The sequence below is a fragment of the Mesoplodon bidens genome (genome assembly GCF_964165515.1).
Source record: "Mesoplodon bidens genome assembly, chromosome: 8".
Taxonomy (NCBI): domain Eukaryota; kingdom Metazoa; phylum Chordata; class Mammalia; order Artiodactyla; family Ziphiidae; genus Mesoplodon; species Mesoplodon bidens.
The window spans coordinates 48,148,879-48,169,056 of NC_138165.1; the positions used below are offsets into that span (position 1 = coordinate 48,148,879).

Below are 20,178 nucleotides of genomic sequence, written 5' to 3' on the forward strand. Positions count from 1 at the left end.
GGGCAAAAGGCAAAAACACTTTATTGCCATAAGCAAATCACCAGAAAGCAATCATCTGAGAGGGACAAAACATTTCAAATTTATTAATATTATCTGTCAAGACTTTTAAAAACCTTCCTCCATCTCCCAGCCACATTTCAGAATTTCACAGAAGTGTCAAAGCCCTCAAATGGTTACAGCAAAAAAAAAAGGGGGGGGCGGGGGAAGAGTGGAGCAGGTTGAGAACTATAGCTCTAAACCAGAGCTCTCAAATTCTAATGTGCATCTGAACCACCTAAGGATCTACTTAAAATGCACATTCTGATTCAACAGGCTGTAGGATGGAGTATGAAATTCTGCAATTTTAAGGAGCTCCCAGGTAACACCAAATCCACAGACCAAACTTTGAGTAGCAGGTCCTAAACTATGTAAACATCTCACAAAAGGTACTGCTATGGTATAACCACTCTGGAAAACAGTTTGGCAGCTTTTTTTTTTTAATGAAACGTTTTAAATTTACCAACCATACATTCAAGCCATGTCACCCGCCAGGTATTATGTACCCAAAACAAATGAAAGCAGATGTACATACACAAATGTTCATAGCAGCCTTATACGTTATAGCCAAAATTCAATGAACAGGTGAATGGATAAACTGTGGTATGTCCATAAACTGGAACACTATTCAGCAATAAAAAGGAATGAATATTGATACATGCTAAAATATGTATGAATCTCAAAACAACTATGCTGAGTAAAAGAGGCCAGACCAAAAAAGAAAACACACTGTATGATCTCATTCACATAAAAGTCTAGAAAACGCAACCACTAATCTACAGTGATAGAAATCAGATCAGTGTTTGCCTGAAGTGGGAGGGAGCTTATAAAGGGACATGAGGAAACAACTATTGGAGGTGATGAATATGTTTATTATCTTGACAGTAGTAATAGCTTCACAGGTGTATACAGATGTAAACACTTTCCAAACTGTACACGTTAAATATGTGCAGTTTATGTGTCAATCATACCTCAATAAATCTATTTTACAAAAATATCTGCCAAATACAAAATTCTGGCTAAAATAATGTCACTATATGTAACACAGATAAATTCTAATTCTTTGAAAATTACACGTAATACTGTAATATTGAGATTTAAAACAAGAAATATATATCTGGTCTTTCTCCCATCCGTGGCACAGAGCTCCTAAAGCCCTTGGAACTTCCTTAGTGATAAGACTAATAAAAGTGTCTTGATATTCCTAGCAAATCCCTTTTAAAACCACTGAGTTTATGTTAATGAAGTGACATTTGGAAAGCACCTAAGGATGGGAGCTGGTTGCCAGGAGGACCAATCACATCATTAGAGGGTTGGAACTTTCAGACCCACTCCCCTGACCTCTGGGCAAGGGAGAGGAGCGGCAGAATGTAGATCAATTACCAATGGCCAATGATTTAATCAATCGTGTCTACATAATGAAGCCTCCATAAAAAAACCCAAAAGGACTGGGTTCAGAGATCTTCCAGGTTGGTGAACACATGGAGGTGCTGGGAGAATGGCACTCTCAGCAAAGACATGGACACTCCCTGTCCCTCTCCCCACACCTTGCCCTATGCATCTCCTTCTATCTGGCAATTAGAGGTATACTATTTGGAAAAGCAGAGGTAAACTACCTCTATAAGCAAGTGATATGATATCTATATTTCAATAACCCAAGAGAAGCAATTCAAAAACAAGTACCAACAATTAAATAATAAAGTCACAGGATATAAAATTAACATATAGAAGTCAACAGCTTTTTAAAACACAAGCAATAACAAGTTATATGGTATAATGGAAAAGGAGATTAGATTTACAACAGCAACCAAAGAGATAAAATTCCTAGGAATAAGCTTAACCAAAAATGCACAAAACCAATATAAGAAAGATGCTCCTGAATGATAATCAAGTAGACTTCAACAAATGAAGCGACAAACCATGTTCCTGGATAGGAAGTCAACATCACAAAGATGTCCGTTCCCTACAAGCTAATTTATAAATGTATGGCGAATTCCAATAAAAACACCAACATTTTTTTTCTGGAGTTAGACAAAATAATTATAAATTCATACAGAAAAATAAGCAACAATGGTAAGAAACACTCTGCAAAAGGAGAGCAATAAGAATGGGAGAAGTGGGCTTCCCGGGTGGCGCAGTGGTTGAGAGTCTGCCTGCCGATGCAGGGGACACGGGTTCGTGCCCCAGTCCGGGAAGATCCCACATGCCACGGAGCGGCTGGGCCCGTGAGCCATGGCCATTGGGCCTGCGCGTCCAGAGCCTGTGCTCCGCAACGGGAGAGGCCACAACAGTGAGAGGCCCACATACCACAAAAAAAAAAAAAAAAAAGAATGGGAGAAGTGACTAGCCCTATCAGATTTTTTTTAAATGATAAAAATATAAAGATAATGAAATGATTAACGATTAAGACAATAAACTTTGTGCACAATGAAACAAAATAGAATGTTAAGAAATAAACCCAAATGCCTAAAAAAATTCAAATATGAGGAAAGTCGCATCTCAAACCAGGGAGAAATAATTTCTTAAAAAATGGTGTTTGTGGGCCTCCCTGGTGGCGCAGTGGTTGAGAGTCCGCCTGCCGATGCAGGGGATACGGGTTCGTGCCCCGGTCTGGGAGGATCCCATATGCCACGGAGTGGCTGGGCCCGTGAGCCATGGCCACTGAGCCTGCGCGTCCGGAGCCTGTGCTCCGCAACGGGAGAGGACACAACAGTGAGAGGCCCGCGTACCGCAAAAAGAAAAAAAAAAAAAAAAAAATGGTGTTTGTACAATTAGATATCCATTTGGATGAAAAAATTGGATCTACAGAATGAGTACCTTACTGTGCTGTATTAATGTCCTAACAGTAGAAAGTGAACAAGTTAGGCAACTCTTAATTATGTCATTGTTTCTAAACACAATTCCACTGCAATACAGGCAAACAATACATTTTGCTTTAGTGCTTAAAACAAAGATTCTTCCTTTGTAATCAATACATTTTTATATTCTTCAATGACGGGTTTCCATGTAAAAACTCCAAGAATCCGTGAATAAAATTCTGCATTTCACAACAGTATAAACTCAATATAGGGCTTTTTAAATACCTCCTTAGACATCTCAGAATATTTAGAACTTTGTGATTCATATAAAATGAGGCTTAACAATGAAAAAAATCTGTATTATCTACTAAAAAGAGATTCTTAACCTCCTCTGAGTCATTTAGTCTATTATAACCTGGTGATTGGAGAGAAGGAGGAGACATACATATAAAACTGTGGTTAAAAAAAAAATTCAATAAGTTCTCAGACTCCATTAAGTCTATTTAGGTACCAGAGACATTAGTTAAGAAACCCTGATAAAAATTAAGACAACTGAAATCTCTTAATTCACGAGGCATCGAAATTGTTTTTACTCTACAAATCTGTTGAAAACACGCAGCTAGAAATCCCATTTCCAGTGCACTGGCCTCATAGCTAGCTTTGTCTCTAGTCTTCTGCCACTGCTGCTACCACCCATGTGCCGCCCTCCACGATCCATCTGACAATACTGACCTTTTACAAAGACAAACCTGATGATGTACCTCCAAAAGCCTAGCTCCCTATTATCAAGATTAAACTCTATGGTCTCTAAATGAACGAAGAGAGTGTGTGTGTACACATGGAGAGTTTAATATCACTTACTATTTTATCATTACATAAGGAGTAAATAATACATAATCTCTGTTGCTGAGTTAGAGTAGTGTTTTTCAAACTGTGGGTTGAACCACTAGTGAATCACGAAATGAAATCAACAGAGTAGCTCATTTAACAAAATAGAAATGAAAAGGGAAAAAATATGTACAGCCAATCCTCACTGGCTCACAAATTCCATGCTTGCAAAGTCACCTACTAGTTAAAGTTTATCTGTGACCCCAAAATCAATACTTTGATTTCACAGTCATTCACAAAATGTGCAGAGTGGCAAAGAATTTGAGTCGCCCCACTGGTCCACAGGCTCCCAGCTGAGGTCAAACAAGGCAATGCTCTGACTTCCTGCTTCAGCTCTCATACTGTAAACACGTGTCCTTTTAACATTCTGTTTAGTGCCATGCTTTTCACATTTTTGTGGGGTTTTTTGATGATATCATTGTTTACGCGCCTCTCCCCCAAATACAGTGAGGTGCTGTCTAATGTTTCTAAGCAGGAGAAGGCTGTAATGTTCCTTACAGAGAAAATATGTGTTAGACAAGCTTCATTCAGGCATGTGCTATAGTGCTGCTGGCTCTGAGTTCAATGTCAATAAATCAACAACACATAAAAGTATCTTTAACAGAAACATATATCATGCAAGGTTATGCATTGATTGCTTGATGAAATATTGTGACCAGAGGCTAAAAGGCGTCGAGGAGCAATGGTTCAATATTCGCTACTTCATTGTACATGGCAACTTTATAGAACATAACTACTACAAAAAATAAAAACTGACTGTGTATTAGTATGCGTGTGTCAAGCTGTACTTTATTTGGGGTACACACACACACAGACACACACAGTTACAGTCAAAAAAGTCTGAAAGCCAATGAATGAGAGCACAAGAGAAGAAACCCTGAAAGGAGTGGTAAAATGGCAAGGCAGACAGGCAGGGATCATAGGCACAGATACTAATCCTTTTTTCCTATCTAGAATCAGAATCACCCATAAACTGTGATTTGATTGGTAAACCTAGGGGAAAGCCTACACCTGTGCTTTACAAAAGCATCCCAGATAATGTGATGTGTGGCCAAGATGAGAACAACTATTCTCCCTCTTAAACTGGTGGTTCTCAAAGTGGGGTCACTGGACAAGCAAGCAGCATTAGGATCACCTGGGAATTGTTAATAATGCAAATTCCGTGGGCCCCATTTTCCACCTCCTGAACCCTACACTCTGGAAATGGAGCCCAGTTGATCAGTGTCCCAGGTGATTCTGAGGCATGCCGAAATTTGAAAATCACTGACCTAAACCTTTTGTATTTTTTTTTTTCTTGAGGTATTTTGAAAGCCCTGATGAATTCTGCTAAGATGGTTGAGCTATTTCAAATAAGGCTGAAGGGTAACTACTATTTATCAAAGCACCTATAATGTATAGACAATCTTCTTCCTAGTATAGTACTTTCTTTATGGAAAGTGGCCCCTGTGCTTTAAACCAAAATAAGTAAATCTGTACACTGTCTGTGTAATAATCAAGCAGCACTGTTTCTTTAGGCCATTCTCCATAACACAAAGTTTCCTTTTCCTCAGAACTCTTTAGACAGCCACTATTCTTAACACGAGTTTGCCTGTCCTAAGAGGTGAACTTACATGAGACCACAAAAATTCTTTCAACCCTCTAACAACTCTCCTGGACGTCACACACTTCTCAATATGAAAAGTAATGACATGAATCTTTAAAAACTCATGGCATTCTGGCATATGGAAATAATTTCAAAACTAATTTGTAAAAATTACTTAAATAATGTATTATACTTAATTAGCTACTACTTAAATTCATATATACTACTCCAATTCAAATCATGTCCCTTGTGACACAAATTTCCACAATATCATTTTTATCTTCCGCATAACACACTAAACCTCACATGGAGTTATCTGTGTACTCTTTTCGGTGGAACTACAAGCTGAAGACAGGTAGCACATCTTATCCCTTTCTGTATCTCAAGTACAAAGCAGACGTTGTTCATTCTGTCGGCAAATATTTAGTGAGCAACTGCCATATGTCATTCACTGTATTGGATGATCAACACAAAGGTAACACACACACAGTTCCTGTGTCCATGGAGCTATTTACTAAGTGAATAAACATCACAGACGACTACAGTGAAAGTCTGACAGGATGCAATCTGTACGAAAGATCCACCTTACCGAAGTGATACCTGAAATGAGACAGCTTTCTTCAAAAGGGTATCCTATTGTTGCTCTTCTGACCTAGGATGCTATTCAAAACTGTAAATAATTGTTAGAGAAAACACACACTGACAAGTTATTTAATCAATAGTTAATCTGACTTTAACATACTTTATATATAGGAAAACAAATAAAAAGCCTTACTATGTACAATGCAAGGCTTACTAACAACCAAATTCCCACATGGGAATAACAAGTTAAGGTTTGATAACCAAACTCCAAACAAACCAACAGAAAACTACAATATGTCAATTCTCAATTCCTGAAAGATTTTAAGGAGAAGAAATTAAAAATCAAAATTACCTGACTTTGTGACTCTAGATTAAGAAATTAACTCTAGGGCTTCCCTGGTGGTGCAGTGGTTGAGCATCTGCCTGCTAATGCAGGGGACACGGGTTCGAGCCCTGGTCTGGGAGGATCCCACATGCCGCGGAGCAGCTAGGCCCGTGAGCCACAACTACTGAGGCTGCGCGTCTGGAGCTTGTGCTCCACAACAAGAGAGGCCGCGACAGTGAGAGGCCCGCGCACCGCGATGAAGAGTGGCCCCCGCTCTCTGCAACTAGAGAAAGCCCTTGCACAGAAATGAAGATCCAACATAGCCAAAAATAAATAAATTAAAAAGAAAAAGAAAAAGAAATTAACTCTAAGGTCACATATTACTCACTTATAAAATGAATACAACAAGAGAAAAATGTGTCCACTTTACCAAGTAAAAAGCATTTGTTTAGAAATTTTCTAACGCATGCACATGCACACAATGCTACCAATAGCTGCCTCTGTAGAGTGTGTGGGGACATAGGGAAGGACACTTACTTTTTATGTATGTTAGTTTCTGCTATAAGGTTTTTATTTTTAAATCATGTGGGCCTATTATTTTTCAATTTTAAAAAGCTAGAAAATGTCTTAAACATGAAAAAAAATTCTGTTTATAGAAGCATCTCCTTTATAATGATGGGGATAAAATCCGTAGCCTGACTATATTTTGGGGACGAGGATTGACACAGAAATAGAACTGCCATTTAGGCTACAGAAACTCTTGAGGGGTTCTGAACCTCTGGTCATATTCCCCAAAACATCCACAGAAAGCACTGAGGGGTCCATGAACTTGGGTGAGAAAATAATCATTTCTCTAATTTCACTAACTTCTAACAAATTTACCATTTCCTTCAATTATTAACATAGGCGACAGACCACAGTAGTATTAGCAATACTTGTGACCTAGCAATGCAACAGAAATCACAAACCTTTTCATTGTCATGTTACATAGTTGCACTTGTCAAAATATTTATACTCACCATTACTTCGAAAAGATAATCAGACCCAACTCTAGATCCTATTATTAATGGGTTAATAAAGCACGTAAATTAAAAGTTGTCTTAATACTTTGATAACTTATTTCAATATAACTAGTTTAGTGGATTTTATGCATTTAAAACATCATTCTGAGGAGTTTCAACGGACTGCCAAAGGAGTCCAAGTCACAAAAAAATTTAAGAAGCCTTGAATGATGGTTCTCAAATCAACTGCAATAGTCCACACTGGGAAAACTTGAGGGAGGGAACATTTGGAGGTTATTCCAATTGGAATGCTACCAGGAATTAATGGGCAGAAGACTGATGTAACAAACATCCTGGTATGCCTGTGACAGTCCGTTCAACCAGCTACGAACTGAATGTCAAAAATATCCCAGTTTAGAAACATCTCAAGGATCAAACAAATGCCAAGATTACCCTCTTCAGTAGCCTGCTTTCCAAAGTTCCCAAACTTAGGTGTTCATCCCAGGGTTTGTTGGTATATTAGAATATCTCTCATCATTCATTCTCTAGTGTACACCTCCCACTGAACAGATTTTCATCACTAAAATCTCCATGAGTTTCCTCCATGACTAATCTGTCTAAAAAAAATAGTAACTTCTAAAAACAAATACAATATTTAACTAGCAATTATTCAGGATTCAATTATTACTCTGAGAATTAGCTGAAGATTTAGTCCTCTTGGCTGCTAATTTTTAAAGACTTTCATTTTTTTAATCAATTTGATTGTTAACTGCTCTGCCAGGAAACAAAGATGGAAGGAGCAAAATATACATACTGATTTGCTAATTTTTGAAAGCTGTAAAAATATATTTAACTGGCAGGAGAAAAAATGTGAAACCACACCACAGAGTAATGTATGAAGATACTCTGTATATTTTACTCTTCTATATTTGAAGATACTCTGTATATTTTACTCTTCTATATTCCTTCACATTTATTATCCTGTATAACTGAAAATCGTCTTTAATAATTAAAAAATAGCAGTCATCTGTATAAGGCACTGACTTAAGTCTTTACAAAAAAGTTAATCTTTAAAATTACCTTTTGAGATACTTCTCATTAAACGTATGAAGAAATGTGACTTAAAGAGATAAAGTAATGTATCTTGCCCAGAGGGAAAGTGATAGAAGCCAAAATTGAAACCTATGTCACAATTTCAAAGTTCCAACAACTTCATCAAATTAGCTGTACAATTTAGGGCTGCTTGTCAACTCCCCAACCAACAATCTCATGCTCTTCTGCCAACCACGACAAAAAAGGAGGTAAGAAAGTGAAAAGCAAAGATACGGATGTGAGTTAGAGGGCTAACAGACAGGCAGACTCTTCCACTCTGCGTTCCTCTGCACAGTAAAACTAGCTGATGAGAAAAAAGAAACCTAAAAGCAGATATAAGGAAATGGTGGTAGGGAGAATCTGGAAGTGACTGCCCTCTTCCTCCAGTATTAATCCCACAAAGAACAGTACTGCATAATGAAATAGGCAAATCTGAAGTTCTGTTCCATTTAAGTGTAGACAAGGCAAAAAATCAGTTTTAAGATAAAAATCAAATAATTATAATGGACCTTCTGCTACCTACATGGGTCCGCTTCATGGCTCATTCCTACCTATCATCCTTTCCTCCTCATGCTGTTCCCTATGCTTCCATTACTGTTTCTCTACTTCACCTCTATTTAAAATGAAATAAGATGCCCAGCTGTATATTTAGTAATACAATCAAACTCAATCCCAGTGCCAGGATCATGGTCAATGTCTGTATTACAAACTTTCTATCACATAAGTGCCTGGGTAGGTATCCAGCCTGTGCTGAATAAAACAAAGACATGAAAGCATCCTTAAGGCATCTGGTCTACATGAGAAAATAAATGTCTCTCACATGTACTTACTCTGTCATGCTATATCCGTACCCATACACACACACCCCTCAAGTGAAAAACATGAGATATTAGAAAACTAAAATAAACTGTTATGAGCTACAAGTATACCAAAATTCAAAACATTTATAGCAATGAGTAATAGTAGTGAAAGAAAATTTCATGAAAGCAAGGGAACTGATCATACCTAAAACACACAGAGTGGATTGCTCTCTTGATCTCTAGGAAAAAACAGTACAAGATACTGCATAAATGTAACTGATCCTCATAAAAAAAGAACCCTAAACCAAATAGACAGCATTCCAATAGTGTTAAAGAGTTAAATTTTACCTATTAATATCTTCCTAATATTGTCTCTCATTTATTAGTTCTTTTCATCTGATTTACATTCTGTACAATATGCCCAGTAAGTAGACATGTGAATTCAAAGAAGAAAGTAATTTTTAGAGCCAAAGGTACTTTAAAGATCACTCAGTCCAATTCTCAGTCCAATTCTATTTCACAAATGACGAAACTAAGGGCCAGGAAGGTTAAATAATTTATTTGAAGTCACAGAAAATTTCATCCCTTACTGCTCTGAATATTAGTAAGTGTGGAACATTTGCTTTCTTTAAAAGGATTTTGGAGACTTCTTCTATAGTCCTTAATTCAAGTTTCATTAAAAAACATAATACACGGACTTCCCTGGTGGCGCAGTGGTTGAGGGTCCGCCTGCTGATGCAGGGGATGCGGGTTCGTGCCCCGGTCCGGAAGGATCCCACATGCCGCGGAGCGGCTGGGCCCGTGAGCCATGGCCGCTGAGCCTGCGCGTCCGGAGCCTGTGCTCCGCAACGGGAGAGGCCACAACAGTGAGAGGCCCGCGTACCGGAGGGGGAAAAAAAATTTCTAATCTCCTTAGAACACCTTACAAATTTGAGGTTTGCAAAAACACAACTAAGTATACACATTCACCTTTGGTCAAACCACGGATTAAACCAATCTAACTTCGTAACTTCTAATAATGATGCTATATATCCACCAGTAGTAGGTCTCTCAGGGCAGCTCCCTAGCTAAGCCCCATTCCCAGGAGGGTAGCCCTTAACAGCACTTGTATACTAACTTCCCCTGTTCCTTGACTTAGAAGTAGATAGATACCTGATACAAGCTAAATCAATAATGTCCTCTATCTCAGGAATCTGGAGGGCTTTGTTTTTGTTTCTTTGTTGGTTTGTTTGTTTTGCATGATATAGTGTGAAACTTTAATACAATGTGGTTAAACACAACATTCAAGCACATGAAAGTCATCTTCTGACAGATGAACTGGGCATTATTTCAATGGATTCCTTAGTGTAACTTTATAAAATTCTTGCCTTCAGAAGTGTCTGACATTGATCTTGATACTTGTTTAAAACTCTGATATAAGATAACCACATCTCAACAGACAGAGATTTAGGAGATTATCCTAATGCCCATCTTCAGAATGCGTCATCAGAGAACTGATCACTGTCTCCATCCCTTACTTCTTGGTATTTCCCCCAAAGTCTGCCCTCTGGATTAGAGCTATGCAAGGAATCTGGAGTTTGAAGCTAAAAGAAATACAACAGTGATGATAATAGCTAATATTTATTGAATGCTTGCTGCATGTCACAAACTACTCCAAGCACACTACAATTCATCTTCCCAACAATCCCCATGAAATTTTACAGATGAAATTAATCCTCCTGAGGACTCAAATGCATAGAGTCTGGCTCCAGAATACATGCACTTAACCACTACCCTATACTACTTCTCAAAAGTCGAGAATTACTAGAATTGAGTGATATTAATGTCAGTTGCTGCTGAAGGGCCCACAGCTGCCATGGTTCCTGGCTAGCCAAGCCTTGACTGTTCAACCCTTCCTTGGTGTCTGTGAGACAACCCCCAGGAACCTTAAAGAAATCAAATTTGGCTTCTGTTACTTGAAACCAACCTAATGGTCCCACATGTCAAATATCTTTAGGCCTCATTTTTTTTTTAAGAGTTTTAAATTTATTTATTTATGGCTGTGTTGGGTCTTCGTTTCCGTGCGAGGGCTTTCTCTAGTTGTGTCAAGCGGGGGCCACTCTTCATCGCGGTGCGCAGGCCTCTCACTATCACGGCTTCTCTTGTTGTGGAGCACAGGCTCCAGACGCGCAGGCTCAGTAATTGTGGCTCACGGGCCCAGTTGCTCCGCGGCATGTGGGACCTTCCCAGACCAGGGCTCGAACCCGTGTCCCCTGCATTGGCAGGCAGATTCTCAACCACTGCGCCACCAGGGAAGCCCTAGCCCTCATTTTTAAAGAACTGATGCATAAGAAATCTAAACTTAAGACCACAGATAAACCATTCCTTTACATTTTTTAAAAAAGGAACATGTTTACAAAAGGCATTCTCCACGAAGTTTCTTTCATAACATCATTCCCTGAGACGAAAAGACTCCTCCGTGCCCATGGGCTAATAAATGATTGGACAGAAGAGACGTAATGAACTTTAGATATCATCTAGTTCTCAACCCACTCATTTTACAGATGAAGCAATGGTGAAGATGAGAGCACTGGAGTCAATCACCCACAGGGCATGAGTTAAAATACTGGCTCTCCCATGTTTTGGTATAGGTAGGGGTGACCTTGGGCAAGTTGCTTAATTTCTAAAGCTTCAGTTTCTTCTTCTGGAAAAGAGATAATAGCACCTACACATCCTACCATTATAATGAGCTCTAAATCACCTACTGAGTTTAATAAAGTGCCTGGCACATGCTCAACACACTAACATACACTCAATAAATGGTAGCTGTGATGGTAGTGATGATCGACGTGAGGCTCAGAGAAGGCAGGCAAACTTTCCCCGATCATATGGCCACTTAAGGACAGAACCAAACTAGAAACAGACTTCATACTTACACCTCAATACTTTGTTCTACACCTTTCTACAAACTCCTGGACCTAACATTTAAAACTATCTAAAATCTGGTATAATTCTCCTCTTTCAAAATTCTAATCTCCATCCCAACTTTTATTCATTCATTCACCAAATATTTACATAGTGCTGTCTATGTTCTAAACAGTTTCTAGTGCTGAAGATATAGCAGGGAACAAAGGAAGGGGAAGAAAAGAAGTGAAGCCATCTGCATGTCCAAATAAAGGAGAAAGAGCTAAGAGAATACTGTGCTCAGAAATAACAGAGTGTTACCGTCCTGAAGTTTCTATCAGCGCGGGAAAAAGAATAAACAAGGATAGATTAAAAATATAACATGGAAGAACCTTCCTTTAGTCTACTTAACATCCATGGAACTTGCTTTAAATATTCCTGTACTCAAGTATTTGCTTCAACATACACTATAAAATCAAACCTGAAAGCCCAAATCACTAAATTTCTTTCCAAGAAGACTTCTCTATACATTCCAGCAACAGTTTACTCTTATTCCTATCAACTATATTGACAGCTAACTTTTTCTAATGCTCTTTTAAATGTCTGTCAGGTTGACTTAACCTGGTAGTTTTTTGCTAACTTTCAAGATATGTTTTTGACCCCAATGACTCATTTAAGTCCCCAATGACTCATTTAAGTTCCCTGAAGCCAAGATCTGTATCGTATGCTTCTTTTAATCCTAACAACACTTCAGCACACAGCTTTACAATACTTTTGATATTCAAACCCCTTTAAAGAGTTTTCCAATATCTTATTTGGATAAAGCCTGGCACTTATACGATACCTGGCCAATATTTGCTTTTGATGAAATAATAAATGTGTAATGTTTTTACAATATCAATCTACAAAACTGTATTTTATATCCTAGAGCCCTTCTATTATGAAACATGAAATATATTAGTACCAAATACAACTTTGAAATGGTAGAAAGACTGAATATATTCTGACCCTATCATTCAAAATATCACTTAAAATATTAAGATAACGACAAAAATCAGGCAACTAACATGAGCAGAGAAATGGCAATCCAAATCAATCATGGTCTTTTACTTTAAAAACAAGCAGAATCACATACTTCATGTAGATTTTGGCTCACTCTAATGCGAGGAGGTATTTTACGCAAAGCTACATACAGCTATGAGAGGAATAATTAACGCAAGATAAAGACCAATACTGCAGCCATACTCTGCGTAAGAAATTCTGCATTAAAAGAGGCCTCTGACTCAAGAGGAAATAAAAAGATTTAGTATTTAAGTATACATAGTTCCAAAGTAAGAAACCAAAAAGAGTATCTGGAAGAATAATTTACCAAATTCTGCTAATGAATTATACACATACACACACACAGAGCTAGAGTTTCACAAAAACATAGCTCTTGGTATAGAAATAGAAGCTCATCCAACACTCAACAAACATTTATCAAGCATATGTTACGTGTTAAGGCACAGTTCTGGGCAACTGGAGTATATTAATGAACAAAACATGCAAAGATCCTTGCCCTTACAGAGATTACATTCTATTAGGAGAAAATCTAAAAAATAAAATAGGATAGTTTACCACAAATTTCTTACATACTTAAGATACCATAAACACTCAAACATAATGATGCCAATATACGGAGAAGCAAAGTTGACAGATTTCTAAGCAAAAAAAAATCTGAAAGGCCTAGAGCAAAAGTCAGACACAGTTAAGTGATAAAAACTACACTTCTTAATAATTCAATATTCCAATAAAATCAATATCACTTTTTAAAGTTCCCATAATTATAAAAGGTTAAAATTACTCACAGAAACTATAATGAACTTAATAAGAGTTCAGAAGATAATTCGGAGTTCTGTAAGAAGTCAATACGAAGCACCGTGGTTATGAGAATGGGTTTTTGTTACATTAAAGGGCAAGAGTTTGAGCTCTAGCCCTGTCAGTTACCAGCAGTGAGAAATTTAGGGCTGTTACAAAGATTAAATGAAAACCAAAAACTAGAAATAACTCAAACATCCAACAACAGACGGATGGATGAATATATTATAGTATATCAATTCACTGAAATGTTATTCAGCATTCAGTATATAGACTAATATACCTAACAGGAATGAATCTTTAATGCGTCACACTAAGCAAAAGAAGCCAGACATAAAAAAGTATGTATGATTCCATTTATATTTAATTCTAAAAAAAGACAAAACTAATCTGTAGTGAAAGAAGGCTTAGAACTACTGGAGGGACAGACTTGCAAAGAAGCAAAAGGGAACTTTTAGGGTATTTGATATGTTCCTATATCTTGATTGTGATGATGTTTCCACGGGTGTACACATTTGTCAGAACTCTTTAAACCCTATGCTTTAAATGGGTCTGTTTTATTTTATACAGATTATACCTCAAAAAGTTGATTTGAAAGAGGATTAAATGGAATAATATATGTAAAGTTCTTAGCACAGTACCTGCAGCTCAACAAGTGTTCAAAAAATGGTAGATATTATTAAAATCATCAGCTATCACTATACAACACTCCTGGGGAGATAGCAGAATACCAATCACCTGATCTTTCTGGTTGTTTAGATTCTAGGTAACCCTAAAGTATCTGACCCAGACCAAGTGCCATGAGGAGCACCAGAGACACTGAGTTATAAGAGGATGCCAACTGGCAGACCTTAGGCAAATACAATGAAAATATGGAAAGGAAAGAAAAGAAGTATGCTTTCGTGTCCAAAAGAGAAGAACTAAGAGAATGATATGGCCAGCAATGACAGAGTGCTCCAGTGCCAAAGGACACCTAGACCACCTCACCCAGGTATTATCAAAATGTAACTCAAAACTGAGTTAATGACTACATAAACAAAGTCTAATAATAGTCCAATAGCTACACAGAGACAGTCCTTCATTTTATGGCCGGGGTGTGGGGATAGGGAGATGGGGGTGCTGGATCCATGAAGCCCATAAAGTGAAGTCAAATTATTCTGCCAACCAAGCAGGAAGAGGACATACTGTGGATGATTTAGAAATGCCAAGCAACAACTATAAACCCATAAGCCAAGGTTTTTGTTGTTGTTTTTTAACAAGTTGTGTGATTATAAAAGGAACTAATTACAATATTTTGATAATGGAAGTTAAATTGAAACACAACTCAAGTGACACATTCATGAAATTTATATTTTATTGCTGCTTAGAACTGTTTATCAAGGCAGAATATATAGAGAACAAATAATTATGTTTAATAGGTCCTATAAATAAGACCAGAACAACTGAATTGGCTGTTACTCATTAAAGCACAAGTCCTCTGACCTATATGTTACTTTAAAAAAGAAAACGAATGGGACGAGGTGGTCGAGTGGTTAAGGCAATGCACTACTAAAAAAGAAAAAAAACACCCCAACTGGACATTATGGAAAGCAAAAGACCCTAGACTATAAATCTTAACTGTCAGAGTTTGTTTAGTTTTGATTTTAAGAACCTTCACTTGTAACATTAAAGAAGCAGAAAAGACAGGACAAGGAGTCAGAAGTCCTGAGTTTCAACTCTAGTTCTATCAGAATTTGGATTTCTTCTTACCTAAAATTGGGCAGTTGAAGCAGGCTAGTGAAAATAATAAAAATTAGCACCCATGCTCTAGATTGAAAATCACAAATTTTACTGAAAAGGTTAGTATTATAGTACAAAACTGTAAGGGGGTTAAGCATTTATTTTTAATGCATCATTAAAACAGGAACTAAATTGCAAGTTTTCTTCTAAATTAAGATAAAATACCAAGACCTATGTGACCAAGGACCTAAAGCAATAAATAAGTACATTGCTAATCACTGTTTGCAAAAAGTAATATATCTTCCAGGGGTTAACTATTCATTCTAGAACAAGTTTCTTGATTCAAGTTCTTCCCAAACCAAAATAATAGGGTCCAAGTAATTACATACAATATTGATACTTTAAGACTCATGAGATTCCCTGGTGGCGCAGTGGATAAGAATATGCCTGCCAATGCAGGGGACACGGGTTTGATCGCTGGTCCAGGAAGATCCCACATGCCGCGGAGCAACTAAGCCCGCGAGCCAAAACTACTGAAGCCCACGCGCCTAGAGCCCGTGCTCCTCAACAAGAGAAGCCATTGCAATGAGAACCCCGCGCACAGCAACGAAGAGTAGCCCCCGCTCGCGGCAACTACAGAAAGCCCCCGTGCAGCAACGAAGACCCAACAAATAAATAAATTAAATAAGCCAAAAATAAATAAATAAAATAATTTTTTAAAAAAAGACTCATTAGCCACCTTTCTTTTCGGGAAATAACATTAATAGAAATGTAACTTTGTGGAATCCCAAGTTGTGTTTTTTAAAGCTCAATTAAATTAATTCTCGTACATACTATTCCTTTTTTTTTTTTTTTTTTTGCGGTACTTGGGCCTCTCACTGTTGTGGCCTCTCCCGTTGCGGAGCACAGGCTCCGGATGCGCAGGCTCAGCGGCCATGGCTCACGGGCCCAGCCGCTCAGTGGCATGTGGGATCTTCCCGGACCGGGGCACGAACCCGTGTCCCCTGCATCGGCAGACGGACTCTCAACCACTGCGCCACCAGGGAAGCCCTACTATTCCTTATTTTAATTATCTTTCCCATGGAAAATTGAGCTAAGCTAGAAATAAATTTTATTTAAAAACAGAATTTTCACATTTGACTTAGCTCTAAACCTTCAGCATAAATGTTGGGTTTTCATCTTGCTTACTTTTTAAAAAGTTGAATGTTCATCTGATATTAAGGACATACTTTTTCTACGGCAAGTGCAAGGCTTTCAAAAACAAACACCGAGAAACGTGATTCAATCACAGCAGAAAGTAGTAATAACAGGGTAATATAATGAGGTCACAACTTGAGCAGCCAATCAAAAGCATAAAAGCATTTCCTGCAATATTAATAGTCAAAAGAGAAAACCAATCACAGAAACCTCAGGCCTTCTTTTGACAGTCACAGAAGCAAGAGAACCAATCCACGCACACCCGGGGTTGACAATAAGGCGGGACCACAGGTTCATTGAAGAAATTCTTGAGGTTGCAGTTACTATGAACTTCGCACGCAAGTAACACCACTCCAGAGTCATAAACATTGTCAAGCCGGGTGAAATTCAACCGTATCCAAAATTTAACCCATCAGGGGGAAAAAGCATTTTTGCCCTAAACTGCTGTTGTTATAAAAAAATGCAGCTGTCAATTTCGATGCAGTAGGTCCTCAACTTCTAAAAGACATCCCCAAACACACATGACAATTCTCCGGAACGCGGCGCGAGGACAGCGCAGCGCCGGCGGCTCGCAGCTGAACATCCCCGGTCCCTTTCTAACGCCGCGCACTGAGCGGGCGCCGTCCCGGCTAGGCAGGCGGAACGAACTCGCTCCGCTCCGCGGAGCTAGCCGATCAGCGGCTTTCTAGCGCTACATCCTGCTGGTAGTGGCGGCCCCCGCCCTCCCCCGCCGCAGTGCTGCACCACCTCCATCCCGCTGCACCAACGCGGGCCGGGGAGCGAGGATTACCTTGCTAGAAGGAAGATGATGTTTGTTTTGAAAACGCTTTACTTTCCGTTAAGTCATTTCAAAGAGAACCCAATGCAAAACTAAATCTAAAAGTGGGGGGGAAATCTTCCCTAGCTAAAGGATCCCTCGCATCCCGCGCCGGGGGAAGAAAAAAAAAGGTAAACAGAGGCCGTACGCCAAGTGCGGCCAGAACATCCCCTGCGCCATTCCGGGCCGCCGCTTACGGCAAGGCCCCCTTACGGCAGCGTAAGCGGCGCTGCGAGCTAATCACAACACTGGGACGCAACAACATGGCGGCCGCGGGCGGGCGCTGCGCCGGCCGAGAGGGTTTACGCTACTCCGCCGGCGTAGGGTCCCATGCGTTAGAGCGGCTGCGGCGCCCTCCAGCGAGCGTAAAGCGCTCTGTGAATGGCGAAGCCCGACTGACAAAGGGGAGGGGGGAGGAGGGAAGGGGGGGTAATAAACACTCGAGTCCCTACCGATTCCTCCTCCTTCTCCATCCCGGTGGGCATCTGGGGCACGGCCCGGTTGATGGAGACGCAGTCGTTGAGATCAGGCATGTCCTTGCCGCGGTAGATAGGCAGCGGTTTGGCGGCGTCCAGCGCCCGCGCTCGGAAGGAGAGTTTACTCATTGTCTCCCCGCCTTACAGGAACAGCCCGGGCGGCGGCGGCGGGGCGGGAGGGGAGGGGGGGAGGACTCCCGCCGCCTCCTCCACCTCCTTCCTCAGTGCAGCGCGGCCGGCCCGCTCCTCCTCCTCCTCCTCACTGCCCCCGGCCACAGCATGGGCGCCCACCCCGCCCGAAAACAGCCCCCCGCCGCCCGCGGCCGCTTCCACACACTAGATCCGCCGCTCGCCCGCCCGATCCGCTCCCTGCGCCATGGCCAACATGGCGGACATTACCACAGCGGCGGCGAGCGATCCCGGCAGCCCGCGCGAGAGCGCGCCCCCGCCGCGGGGACGCGCTTCGCCCTCTCCCTCCCTCCCTCCCTCCTTCCTCTCCCTTCCCCTCCCTCGCCTGCCCACCCACTCTCTCCGCGGCGCGGCCGGCCCGCGGGAGCGTGCTCAGCCTCGGGCCGCTCCGGGTGAGGGGGCGGTGGCGGCGCTCCGCTCGGCAGCCCGCGCTCTCGCCGTGTGGCAGGTGCCAGGTGCGCAAGTTAACCCGCGCCCCCGAGCGTGCGCCTCTGCCTCCGCGGCCCCGACACCCTGCTCGCTGGGTGCCCCGGAGGACGGTGCCGGGCAAAACACAGCCCCGCTGAGCAGCGCGAGCGTGCAGAAGTCTGTGAGCGCGAAAGGAAAATGTCAACCGGAGCCACAACTGCCTCAGCGAGCCTCTACTTATAAAGAGCTTATCTCCAAGGCGCCCCGAGCGCCGGCTAATTCGCATACTCCAATTCGCACATCCCTGAGAGGTGCGAAAGGTCCATTCCTTCTGCCCACTCCGAGGCGCGCAGACCTGCCGGGTCTCTCCTGCCGGGAAAACGCTTACGCAGCCCCAGCCCTCTTCCCCGCATCCTCTCTTTAGTACCTGACCGAAAGAGCTCTCCAAGGTAAGGCATCCTCGCTTTCGCCGGGAGGATGCTAACGGCAATGAGGAAAAACGTTTGAGGCTGCCAGATGCAACAAGTGCCCTTGAACCTGTCACCCAAACTTCATAGAATTCTTTAGTGGATGATAGATACTTCTGATTTCAAAAATATTAGAGTTCTTAAAAATTAAGCTTATAACATTTAACCAAGGCAGCACACATTTCCAACGTGGCCGATCTGTGTAAAATATTGGTGCTGTGGAAGACACAAAGAAGTTTGAGATACATAGTTCCTGCCCTGTGCAGCTTTCACATTGATTGGATGACAGAAAGGTTGGACAGATGATTAACAGCAAGAGATTTAAATAGTTGAAGAACAGGGCAGCCGTAAAGATAAATGACGGCAAAAAAAAAAAAAAAGTTTATCACTTGAAGAAAACTATATAGGCGATAACACAAGGCAGTAGAACATGATTAATTACCAAATGAGTCGTACAGGCCATAACTGCCGCGAGAGTTCAGAGAAAGGAGACTTCTTTAGCCTGAACCGGTTAGAGAAAGTTCTAAAGAGGAGAGAAAATCCAGTTAACTCAAATAAGTACCACCTATTGTTGACATCAACCTCGTTTAGCTGAGTTCCTTGGTTAGACTTTAAGCATTACAGTTTTCCTACAAAATCCCTAGGAAGAGTGTAACACATTTTGCCATTTTCTAATAATTGATAAGTATTTTGCCTAGCTCAGAGAAAAGTAGATGGTTTGCTGACCTCCAGAATAGAAAAAAACCTATTCCTACTGTCATTTCTATGGGACATCAAAGCCCCATCTCTTCCTCCACTTCCTCATCTACTTCTTCCCTATCTTTTTCCTCCCTGTCCTCATCCCTTTTCTCTCCACCTCCCCCTTTGAGGGCAAAATGGTGGGTATAGACTCTATGACAGAGTCTAACCCCTTTGGCCCAGCAAGAAATTCAGGCATTGTTTAGTGGGGCTTGAGTGTTTTCCATCTAAAGAATGGAGGTGCAGTGACTCACTTCTTGTAAGCAATACCTTCCTCAAGCTTATGGGCATGTCCTGATCCGAGTGCTACCCTCTGGAACAGT

The 20,178-nt window shown here is 40.7% G+C and overlaps 1 protein-coding gene across 1 annotated transcript in view; it reads right to left on the minus strand.

Moving 5' to 3' along the window:
• The window catches only part of EPC2 (enhancer of polycomb homolog 2), a 109,139-nt gene extending 90,670 nt beyond the window's left edge, over positions 1-18,469 (minus strand). The window contains exon 1 of the mRNA XM_081243075.1: positions 18,030-18,469. Coding sequence (XP_081099201.1) covers positions 18,030-18,182 — 153 coding nt within the window. The 5' untranslated portion in view covers positions 18,183-18,469. The remainder of the gene's footprint in view (positions 1-18,029) is intronic.
• Positions 18,470-20,178: the final 1,709 nt, after the last annotated feature.